This window comes from Bubalus bubalis, chromosome 13, assembly GCF_019923935.1.
Source record: "Bubalus bubalis isolate 160015118507 breed Murrah chromosome 13, NDDB_SH_1, whole genome shotgun sequence".
Classification (NCBI taxonomy): domain Eukaryota; kingdom Metazoa; phylum Chordata; class Mammalia; order Artiodactyla; family Bovidae; genus Bubalus; species Bubalus bubalis.
Genome location: NC_059169.1, coordinates 59,959,377 through 59,971,672, shown reverse-complemented (window position 1 = coordinate 59,971,672; position 12,296 = coordinate 59,959,377). Strand labels below are relative to the sequence as shown.

Sequence of the window (12,296 nt, the reverse complement as noted above, 5' to 3'; positions counted from 1 at the left end):
AGCTCTGTGCTTGGTTCTGAGGATCAAAAACCAATAAGACATTCTCTGCTCTCAAAATTTATAAAAGAGATGGAACAAAAACAGTACAAAAGTGAAAACCATACAATAAAAGCAGAACCAAGGAGGAAGCAATTCGTCCCTGTGGGTCAGGACGCTGCACAGAAAGACATCCCCGGGAGCTTGTCAAGATGAAGGGGGTTCTGTGCAAGGTCACAGAGGCTTGGCATAGCCAGGCAGGCCCAGGGACTCCAAGGAGTTTGCAGTTACTGGCAAACAAAATACAAAGGGATGAGGGGTGGGAAATGAAGCTGGCACCAGAGGTGGGACTAAAGTTAGCAAGCTTTGGTGTGGCGTCTTGGTGAAAGGTAAGGAGCACGGGAGGCCCCACAGCTCTGCCAGATCCATACCCTCAGCTGCCGCCACCTGCCTCCACTCCCGGGAGATGCACACGCTCTCCATCCATATACACGATGGCCACAGTCTGTTTAGACAAGAATCTGTAACCACCCTCCCCAGAGTCTACTGCCAGTTTTAAGCACCCAGTGGTCCTGCATGTGAGCCCCAGATCCCTGAAGAAGCAGGCATTCCCAGCCCCTAACAGCACCTTCTGCCTAAGGGGCAGGAAAGAAGAAGGAACATTTTACAATCCCTATTCAGTTCAGTTGCTCAGTCATATCCGACTCTGCAACCCCATGGACTGCAGCACGCCAGGCTTCCCTGTCCATCACCAACTCCCGGAGCTTGCTCAAACTCATGTCCATCGAGTCGGTGATGCCATCCAACCATCTCATCCTCTGTCGTCCTCTTCTCCTCCTGCCCTCAATCTTTCCCAGCATCAGGGTCTTTTCCAATGAGTCAGTTCTCTGCATCAGGTGGCCAAAGTACTGGCGTTTCAGCTTCAGCAACTTCCTTCCAATGAATATTCAGGACTGATTTCCTTAGGATGGACTGGTTAGATCTCCGTGCAGTCCAAGGGACTCTCAACAGTCTTCTCCAACACCACAGTTCAAAAGCATCAATTCTTCTGTGCTCAGCTTTCTTTATAGTCCAACTCTCACATCCATACATGACTACTTGAAAAGCCATAGCCTTAATAATAATAATAATCCCTATTGATTCCCTCCAAAAGGTACCCACAATGCCTTTTCCCCACTGTAAACAAAGTTCTGGGAGCAGTGTCCTGTCCCTGGTTCCCGGGAAGACACTCTTCCCAGAAGAGCAAAGGGGATAAGACAGGTAGGGAGACAGTGATGAGTGCCTATTAGAACAAAAAAAGTACCCATTTGCCAAAAAAAAAAATGAAAAATTAAACAGCAAAAAAGGAGCTGGCAACTAGTAGAGGAAGTACTGGGGGTATACTTAATCAAGTGGCCTTGGCTGGCAAAGTATATAACCAATCACATTAACAGTGAGGACTACCAGGATGGAGTAAATGCAAGGTATATAATCTAAAAGGCACACAGGGGACTTCCGGGCAGTCCAGTGGTTAAGACTCTGCGCTTCCACTAGACAGGGCACAGGTTCAGTCCCCGGTCAGGGAACTAAGATCCGGCATGTTGCAGTCACAGCCAAAAAAAGAAAACAAAATAAAGAAAACACACATGAATCTGCCTTTCCAAGAAGGAAGGTATTTTCTGGGAACAAGCTACACAGAGATAGTTGTGCCCTTAATCCATACATGAAATCAAATGATGCATAACTCTGTCCTGATGTTATCACTGACTTCCAGTCTGGGGTAACTGCCAAGGCCTGGTTGAGTTCAGTGCCATGAACACTCACCTGGACCCCACTGAGGAACTATGTGGGCTCCTGGCTTCCCCTCCACCCCTCCACTTTCCCCGCCCCCACCCCCTCACCCCACACCCACCCCTCCACATCCCCCCGCTGCCCTGCATCCGCCTCTACCAGAGCCCATGGGGGAAGACCAGCCGTGCAAGGTTGCTACAGGAGTTCCTCTGTGATGGAATCTGAAAAGGTTTAGTAGAAGAGACTGCCCCAAGCTGAGTTTCCAGACAAATAATAATTTGAAAGTCGCTCAGTCATGTCCGACTCTTTGCAACCCCATAGTCCATGGGATTCTCCAAGCAAGAATACTGGAGTGGGTAGCCTTTCCCTTCTCCAGGGGATCTTCCCAACCCAGGGATCGAACCCAGGTCTCCCGCATTGCAGCAGATTCTTTACCAGCTGAGCCATAGGGGAAGCCCAGTCAAAAGAGAACTTTAATCAAGCTACTATCTCTAATTACTGCCCCACCCCAAACAAAAAAAACCCACTTGTCTACAGCCTGCAATCCCTTCCTGTCCCTTGAGAAGTGCTGATGCTCCAAGGAGAGGAACCAGGATCTGTCCTCATCCAACATGGGGAGGTCGGATGAATTTCTCACACACAGCATTTAAAGAGCAAACACAATAAACCTCACTGCCAGCAGCGCCCTGACGTTGAACACCGTTAAGGTGGTTCAGTTTTCCATTGTTATTGCCAACCCTTTACTTCCACGCTCCCACCGACAGAAAGCAAGCCATCCGCCAAACACACAGGTCTCTGGTCAAAGAACTCTGATGGCTTTTACCTGCAGACAAGCACTTCTGTCTTGAAGGCCAAGGCCACAGCCATGCAGTGTACTGGGCTGGGGGGACTGTCTCTGCTTGGCTAAGGAGGAACGCTTCTATATGGCTGCATGCGTGGGTAGATCTTCCTTTGCCCCAAACCTCCCACAATATGCAGAGCAGATTTAAATTCAGTTCACGCTTATTTTAAACTTTATTAAAGTAAACCTGGATGTGTCAATCTTTCTCTCCATAATCCTCCTCGGATATTACATTATAAATCAAATCAGAAGTTCAGTTAATAATATCCAATCAAAAAACAGATTAAGAAACTCATAGAAGCACTACTGCACAAAGGTTAATGAAAATGTTATTTCAACATAAAAACTGCCTTAGAACCTGTTACCAAAATTTTGAACATTAATTATCTTTGCTATTTTAAGCTCCACCTTTAAAAAGTTATTTCTTCCACTTTTTTCTGTCATATTTTATGATAAAACCATGCTAGTCCTATACATTTTTACATGTTTGTTAAAATATGTATATAATAATTTAGAACATGATACTTAGAGCATTTGAAATTAACTAGAGCATTTTAAACAACAGATAGTCCATATTAAGCCAGCAAAACAAGCCAGAAGATGTATTCTATCTAAATAGAACTGACTCTCTATGGACCAAGAGCTTTGGAAAACATAAACGTATCAAGAAAAAAATCAGACATCCCAAGTCATCTTTACGTACCTGTGTAAGATCTGCAGATTGCTTTAGGATGCTTTGTTTTAACTGTTCTGCTTTCTTCACATGAAAAGAATTACTTTGACTCTGGATGACAAATACAATTTCTTTTAAATCTAGAACAACAAAAAAATTTGTTCAGGTTTTTTTTTTTTTTTCCTTTTAAAACAACAACTGAAATAAACTTGAAAACAAATCAAAATGAAAAGAAAAGGAAAAAAACAGTCACAAGGCATGCCTTCAGGCAATAAACTCTTAGGGGAAAAAAAGTCAATTTATATGTAATTCTAGTGACAAAATCTCTCTTTTTAAACTCATCTCTACAACTTCCTTCCTAGAAGTTAGCAAGTAAATACGCTGGCTGTACTAGACCCAGTCTGGTAACAAACTGTGAATTTGTTCCTGCATCTGTCACAAAGTATGCAAATGTAAATGTGAGAAAGTATGAAAATGTCTAGAACACGCACCTCCCCAGTCACCGAAAACCCACTGTGTTTGCAAGAAACCTTTTAACAATTACACAGAATCCTACAATGCGCCTCCCTGTTAGGGGCTGCACTGCGACCCCCAAGCTTCACGGGATGAAGTGTCCTCAGCCCCAGGACCTCAGAACGTGAGCTTATTGGGAACTGGGTCTTTACACAGGCAATCAAGTTAATGTAGGGTCATTAGTATAGGTCTTCACCCAACATACTCGGTGCCTTTATTAAAAGAGGACTGTAACCTACCACGATCCTTGATCCGGGGGATTCTCTGGCCAGGAAGACTGGAGTGGGTTGCCATTTCCTCCTCCAGGGGATCTTCCTGACCCAGGGGGTTGAACCCAGGTCTCCTGCATTGAGGGCAGCTTCTTTACCAGCTGAGCCACCAGGGAAGCCCCTAACCCAATACCCTGCTGTCTTTATGAAAAGAGGCGATCTGGGCAAGAGAAACAGAGGGAGGCTGCTGTGAAGACCCAGGGAGAAAACGGCCACCTTCAAGCTGAGGAGGGCGGCCTCAGAGGAAACCACCCCCCGCCCCCCAGAACGCGGAGACACATTTCTGCGGAAGCCACACAGTCTGAGCCACCTTGTTTCAGCAGCTCCGCGCAAACTGACACGGGACCGCAAGCACGCTCTGGACGGCCCCTCAAGGCGACACTCAGCAGGGACCTCAGGGGGCACCTGGCCAGGGTGAAGTTCGTCTCCAGGAAAACACCCATAACTGCAGGGCAACAGGGCTGCAGTGGGAATGAGCTGCCTGTCAAGCCTGGGTTCAGGGTCGTCAGGGTCTTGACCGGGGCTGGGAGGGAGGCAGCCCTGATCTGTCACCCCTCCGGACCAGAGGAGGGTCTCGCCTCCAGAGGGGGAGGCTCAGACCCCACATCGGGAAAGCATGTCAGGCCTGCCCAGGTTCCGAGCTCATGATGAAGGAAAGAAACTGCAGGTGTGCCAGGACCCTGCCACCAGACAGGGGTGTTGGCCAAAGGCAGACACCGCATAAAGTTGCAGCCTCTGGCAAGGTTGACTATAAACCAATATGGGGACCTTCCCCACACTGTGAGCTCTTCCCTTTAACACCTCGACTCCCAGGTGGCGCTAGTGGTAAAGAACCCGCCTGCCAATGCCGGAGATGAAAGAGACACAGGTTTGATCCCTGGGTCGGGAAGATCCCCTGGAGGAGGGCATGGCAACCCACTCCAGTAGTCTTGCCTGGAGAATCCCATGGACAGAGGAGCCTGGCGGGCTACAGTCCATGGGGTTGCAAAGAGTTGGACACGAATGAGTGACTAACTCTTTTTTTTCAAGGACACTAACTTGGTTTCTATTTATTCCATTGTATTTTACCATTCTTGTGTTGAGCTCTACAGTTTTGTTCATTTATTCACTCACTCAAATATTCATACAACAAACAGCCCCACAGTGAGCCATCCAAATCCTAAAAATGATCCAACATGCTTTTTGAACAACCTGCTGAATTTGACCTAATTCCTTCTATGTAGGAGTTTATATAAATTCGAACCTTCCACGTACTATCTCTACTTTAAGTCAGCATCCTGGTTCTACAAATCAGACACACAGATAACACTCAAATAAGTGTCTTCTACTTCAGCTGAAATGTAACTTCCGATCCACTACATCTGAGACATTAACATAACTCACTTATCAGAATGAAACAAGGTTTATTTCTGTTCAAGAACGGAGTCAATAAACCTCAGAGAATAATTTTTGCAAAGTGTAATAAAGCTGAAGACGCACATCTGCAATGACCCAGAAACTTCACTGGTATGTCATCCTTGAGAAGCCCTCGTATATGTTAACAAGAGTGCTCACCGCAGCATCACTGTGTGAAAATAAAAAAGCTGGAAGCAAACCAGACATTCACAAGATACACAAACTGGAATACTACACAGTGGAATTCACACAGCAAGAAAGATCAACTAGCTGTATATGGAACAACCCAGACGGAAGCTGGAGATGAACCCTCCAGACACTGAAAAAAATGCGGGAGGTAATGACCATACGGCATAAATCAATGGTTTTCAAAACTATAAACATAAATCTATATAAAATGGATATATGCTATATGATACGCATGTACACACATATCTAACTGATGTGAAAGTAGCCAAGACTACAGGAGAGCTTCCCTGGTGGCTCAGTGGTAAAGAACCACCCGCCAAGGCAGAAGACGCGGGTTTGATCACTGCTCCAGGAGGATCCCACATGCCACGGAGCAACGAAACCTGTGCGCCACAACTACTGAGCCTGTGCCCTAGGGCCCAGGAGCCACACCTACCGAAGCCCTTGAGCCCTAGAGCCCAAGCTCCAAGACGAGAAGCCACTGCAACGAGAAGCTCGCACACCACTAAGGAGTAGCCCCCGCTCACTGCAACTAGAGAAAAGCCCACACAGCAACAAAGACCCAGCACAGCCAAAAATAAAATAAAAATTTTTTGGAAAAACAAAGACTATAGGAGAGTGATGAACACCAAAATCAAGATACTGGTTTAAAGGCTGCAGCCATGTTCGCAATGTTTTGTCTCTTAATCTGGGAGGTAGATACCTGGATGTGAATCTTTGTAGCTCCTGGTATGTTCAAAATAATTCACAATAAATTTTTTAAAAGAGCAGCTCCACCTGTCAAGAGGTTAACCCTGCAGGAATCACCTCCCACCACCTCCTCTACCAGATCAGCAAAGTTTCCACAGTTCGCACACACAGCAGCACTTTCGCATGGGGAAGAGGCTTGGCAAAAAGAGAGGAAGCAAATTCTCCCCCTTTCCATCTCCTGGGTCCTGTGCCATGACTTGTATTCACTCCCCCTCCTTTTATCACGCGCTTGGATCTCACATGCTGTGTGCACTCAGCGAACACTGAGCCTCTCCTAGCACGAGAGTCCAGGGCACAAAAGGAGCAAGCGCGGCTCCAGCACAGGAGTCCAGCTCAGAAGACAACACGGAGCATTCCGTGTGGGGAGCCAGGCGGGGATGCTGGGGCCTGGAGGCAGGGAGCCAGGGCAGGGAGAGCTTCTGGGAAGGATGCAAGCGCGGCTCCAGCACAGGAGTCCAGCTCAGGAGACAACACGGAGCATTCCGTGTTGGGAGCCAGGCGGGGACGCTGGGGCCTGGAGGCAGGGAGCCAGGGCAGGGAGAGCTTCTGGGAAGGATGCACCCTGCGTTTCCTTTAAAACACAGCAGTGGGGCTTCCCTGGTGGTCCCAGTGATTAAGAGTCCATGCTTCCACTGCAGGGGGTGAAGGTTCCAGCCCTGCTCAGGCAGGGAACTAGGATCCCACAGGCCATGGGATGCGGCAAAATATACATATATACATAAATTAAAAAATAAAACTGAAATGTAGCCGTTTTCTGCAGACGCAGGCACAGAAGGGAGCAGTTGAGTGGCAGAGAAAGAACTGGGTTATCACGGAGCCCTCAGCCCACCTCATCTCTGCAGCAGCCCTAAATGGGTGACTGGGAGGTTTATCAGGCATTTCTGAGAAAAGGATGAAGAGAACAGCCAGTGATGAAGTCAGAGAGAAAGGCAGTGTCAGCCACGTCAGATTAGGAAGAACCTATGTGCCACACAAACAGGCTGCGTCTAGAGATTCAGTTCAGTTGCTCAGTCATGTCCAACTCTTTGCAACCCCATGGACTGCAACATGCCAGGCTTCCTGGTCCATCACCAACTCCCGGAGTTTACTCAAAACTCATGTCCATCGAGTCGATGATGCCATCCAACTGTCTCATCCTCTGTCGGGTCTATAGAGTAACAGCTTTCAAACTGGGGAAGGGCCCCGGAGCCACCTGGGACCCCAGAGAGCAGGGCCTCCCCAGGGGACATGATGAGGGCACGGAGCCCTGGGGATCCCAGGGGGCCCTTTCCCAACGGAGGGAGCAGCAGAGGTTTGCAACAGCAAGTGGAACACAGGTCACCAGCAAAGATTACAGCTAGAAGTGGCTGCAGAGTGAGGCAAGGGACGGACACATAGGGGAGTTACCTGTATGAGGCAAGAGAAGAAGGGGTACCCAGGTGTGCCCGGCACTATAGCCCTGATACAGTGAGTGACAGATGCCCGCATTCAGCCCCACCCCCATTCCAGACAAGAACCCGAGGAGTCCAGTCTGATTATGTGTTTGTACCCTCCCAGAGTGGAGTCCCTGTTTCCTTTAGTCCTGTGGCAGGCCTGGAATCAAATTCTGTCAGCCTTCAGAGTCAGACTCCCTGGGGATCCCCAGGCTGGGGAGCCTGGTGTGGAGCCTAGAACCTTCACACGAGTGCAAGAACTTCTCTGGCATTAACGTTCTCCAGTTCGTGGGTCGCCCACCCGGTGGCTATGGGATTTGATTTTATCGTGCTCGAACCCTTCCACCGTCTTGTTGTGGCTTCTCCTTTGTCCTTGGACATGTGGTATCTTTTTTTGGTGGGTTCCAGTGTCCTCCTGCTGATGGCTGTTCAGCAGCTAGCTGTGATTTTGGTTCTCTTGCAGGAGGAAGGAAGCGCACAGCCTTCTCCATCTTGAACCTAGTCCAGTTTAGTTCTTAAATTCCTGCTGTTATTTTTCTTTCCAAATGGGGTATTTTCTTTTTAAAAAAATATGTATTCTCATTTATCTGGTCTTAGCTGCAGCATGTCTTGTTGCAGCACTCAGGATCTTTAGTTGTGGCATGTGAAGTCTTAGTTGCGGCATGTGGGATCTAGTTCCCTGACCAACCATCGAACACGTGTGCGTGCTAACTCACTTCAGTCGTGTCCGACTCTTTGCAACCCCATGGACTATAGCCAAACAGGCTCCTCCTCTGTCCGTGGGATTCTCCAGGCAACAATACTGGAGTGGGCTGCCATGACCTCCGCCAGGGGATCTTCCCAACCCAGGGATGGAGCCCAAGTCTCTTATGTCCCTGCATTGGCAGGCGGGTTGTTTACCACTAGCACCATCTGGGAAGCCCAGCTGAACTTCAGGCCCCCACACTGGGAGGGCAGAGTCCTAACCACTGGACCACCAGGGAAGTCTGTCCTGCTGTTCTTTGTATCAGCATCAATAAATATTTCCTGATATACATCCTAAGCTCTGCAGACTGCATTCATCGCATGTTAACCAAGTCCAGACCCCAGGGCTCACCTCGGGAGCCGTCTTCTCTATTCACGTGGCTCAGCCCCCCAACTCTCAAGCTCCCACAGCCTGGTCACTGGAATCAAATAAGACGATTCCATCCCTTTGCTGATACTTCCTGAAACCCACTGTGATCTGCCTTTTGCAAACACTGTCACAACTCAAGACAGACTGTCATTGTCTCTCCTCCAGGAATGAGCAATAAATGGGCGGCACACCAAATGCCTGACAATAATGATGAGTGTGACGGGTGAGAAGGGGCGATAAAGACATCCATCACGGGGGCGGAGAGGACCCAGGCGGTGCTGAAGCGGACAGAGGCTGCAAAGAGCTTCCAGGAAACAGAACTGGAGAGGGCTACACAGGAGGATTAACTCTTCTGCACAGGTAAAGCAACCCAAGGTTCTTGGAGTCTCATTTCTAAGTATACACCATACCAAACATCACACTACGTGCTAATCTGTCTCGGTCAGAAAGTAACTAGAAACATGGACTTCCACACGCTGGCATTTTTCTGATGAGAAATCAACGTGATGTTCTTCAGACAAAAGCTACATGACAAGCAGCCTGTGATGTGAGGCAGAGGGATAAACATACGTGCACGCCTACACATGCACACACACACACGGAGAGCCACACAGTGATGCTGGCCAGAACAATGGTCACTGGTGAATGTACGGACTAGGCACTGGATCAAAAGAGATGAAAAGACCACCCCACCCTTGGAGCCGGTCACCAGACCCTGTGGACCATGAGACCGCGACGGGGTGCGGATTCTGCTGGGTCAGCTGCTTTAGTAAACCCCAACCCCAATCCGTCCCACCAACTCACATTAAGGGTGTGGCAGATAAGCCCTCTGGGTCTTTCTTCAGATGAACAGATACCAAGTCAAGTATTACCAGCTCTGCCATGTACAACTGCGAGAATGCAGATTCACCTGCTCGGGGAGCTTCCCAGGTATGCTGAAAACTCATGCGCTAGACCAGCACCACCGTTCATTTAAGAACCACCTACGGGCTCCCCTGGTGGCTCAGTGGTTAAGAATCCATCTGCCAATGCAGAGGATACAGCTTCGATCCCTGACCCAGGAAGATCCCACATGCCTCAGTGCAACTAAGCCCACACACCACAACCACTGAGCCTGTGCTCCAGAGCCCGGAAGCCACGGCTACTGAGCCCACGTGCTGCAACTACGGAAGCCCACACACCCTAGAGCCCACGCGCCACAAGAGAGTAGCCCCCGCAGCCACAACTAGAGAAAGCCCAGGCGTGACAACGAAGACCCAGTGTGGCCTAAACTAAACAAATCAATCTGAAAAAAAACATTTGCTACAGGAGGCCCAGCAGTTTCCACAAAAAAAATAAAAAATAAAAAAAAACATGGAGGGGATATATGTATACCTATGGCTGATTCATGTTGAGGTTTGACAGAAAACAAAATTCTGTAAAGAGGGTATTCTTCAATAAAAGAGTAAATTAAAAAAAAAAAAAAACACAGACAAATGCCGAAACCCACCAGGGTTGGCTGCAGAGGTAAAATCTCTATTTTAAATCTCCTGAGGAGTGGCTGACCAGGCAGGGCATTGTCGTGTTGTCATGTAGGGAAGACAAGCAGCGCATCACTGTGGCTTCTTAAACACAACTGCTCTCAAGACCCCAAGACTCTAGCCCGCACCCCTGTGGTCCCTGTACACCTGGGCCCCAGCACAGCCCATCCTACCCCCGCCACCCAGCAGGGCCACTACCACCTTCCAGACTCCTCAGAATCCAGGCCCAGGCAACGAGGACCTTACGAAGGAAAGTGTGTCCCTCTCCCCTCATCCAAGGTTCACCTCCCGAGTGTCCATCACCTGTCCTGGGATGACCCACGACGACCAAGTACACACGCTTGGGGAAGAGACCCAACATACAGAGGCCAGCCTCGCCCTCCCGTCATCACCTAGAGCCTGTTTCCCAAAACTGAAGCCAGAAAAAAAAACACAACTAACTCATGGTCACAACCCTGACAATGCTCACGACGATACATGGGGGAGAAAGATGGGTTTATAAGGCCGTGAGTGCACACTGGGAGCGGGTGGGACTGAGAGACACGTGCAGCGTCTGCAGAGAAGCCAGGAGCCGCCTCCGCCAGAGGATTTGACAGAAGACGTGGTCACCACGCTGACCCGCAGGGGACAGGCTGCCTGCCGGTCAGCAGTGGTGCCCCGGCTCCAGGCAGAGGGGACATGAAAAAGGCCACAGCTGACCCTTCCTCCCACTGTGTGCGTGCGCCCCTGAGAACAGACTGTCTCCATCACCGCTGTACTCCTTACAGCGGCCCCCCAGCACGGAAGTCTCCCTTTACCAGCAGCTCAATACACTGAGGCTGAGAGAAATAAATCCAGCTCATGGATTATTACTTCCAATATGTTCATCTGAAATGTGTTCTCGTGTCTTCGTGACGGTAAACACTGGGCTGAGCAAAAGATGAAGTATTTGGCCAACAACATTTATCACATAAATAAAATCAGAAAGAAAAATTCACTTCACTGAAATGTAATTTACAAGAAATAGCCCCTGGATATCAACTCTTAAGTTAAAAAAAAAAGAAATCGTTACTCACCTATGTCATTTTTCTTTGATATATCACTTTTCTCCAAATTCTGTATTTTAAATAAAAGAGAAAAAGATCAATCTCGTCACATTAACAGAAAACAAAAACAGCAATACATGAAATAAACATGTATGGTACATATTAACATCTGGGGGTAAGACATGGAAAATGAGAGCTTGGAAGTGCTTCCTTAAAGAAACAGACAAAAATTAAGGCAGGAAAAGCAGCAATAATATATTTCTGCATCAGAACAGAAGACTCCTATGGGGCCGTTCCTCTCTTACGTGATGGTGGGCAAGTCACCGAATTGAGCTGAGGCTCTTTCTTCTCGTGTAAAATGGTTCACAATGTTCCTGGGAGAGATCGTTTTAAACGCTGATACATGGTAAGCATTACAAACGCGTCAGGACTGTACCCATTCTGACTGTGTGTTCCTTGGGAAGACGGGGTCCTCCAAACACCGTATTTATCATCTGGGGGGCTCAGACATGCTGCCATCAGCAATGCCTCCACTGTATTCTCTCCTACCTGAGAAGCAGCCCTGCAGGGAGGGGGTCCGCCTGGGGCTCACAAGATTTCCTGAGCACAGAAGGGGCTCTCAGAGCGGCAGAGCTTCAAACACAGAAACGTGGACGTGGGCACGTGAGCACAGATGTACCTGATCCTGATCAAACCAGCTCCTCAAAGACTCCTCCACAAAGCGCAGAGTGTCAGCAGCTAAATCTGCCATCTTCACTGTCTCCTCTGGCAGAAGGAATTCTCCCTCTAATTGCCCCTTTCCATTTTCAACCACCACACGCTATAATTATGACAATTGGACGGTGGCAA

At 48.5% G+C, this 12,296-nt stretch overlaps 1 protein-coding gene across 1 annotated transcript in view; it reads right to left on the bottom strand.

The window, feature by feature from the left end:
• Positions 1–12,296, bottom strand: part of B3GLCT (beta 3-glucosyltransferase) — a 121,408-nt gene that overhangs the window by 87,863 nt on the left and 21,249 nt on the right. The window contains exons 3-4 of the mRNA XM_044927321.2: positions 11,478–11,517; positions 3,291–3,400 (exon numbers count right to left, since the gene is read on the bottom strand). Coding sequence (XP_044783256.2) covers positions 3,291–3,400; positions 11,478–11,517 — 150 coding nt within the window. The remainder of the gene's footprint in view (positions 1–3,290; positions 3,401–11,477; positions 11,518–12,296) is intronic.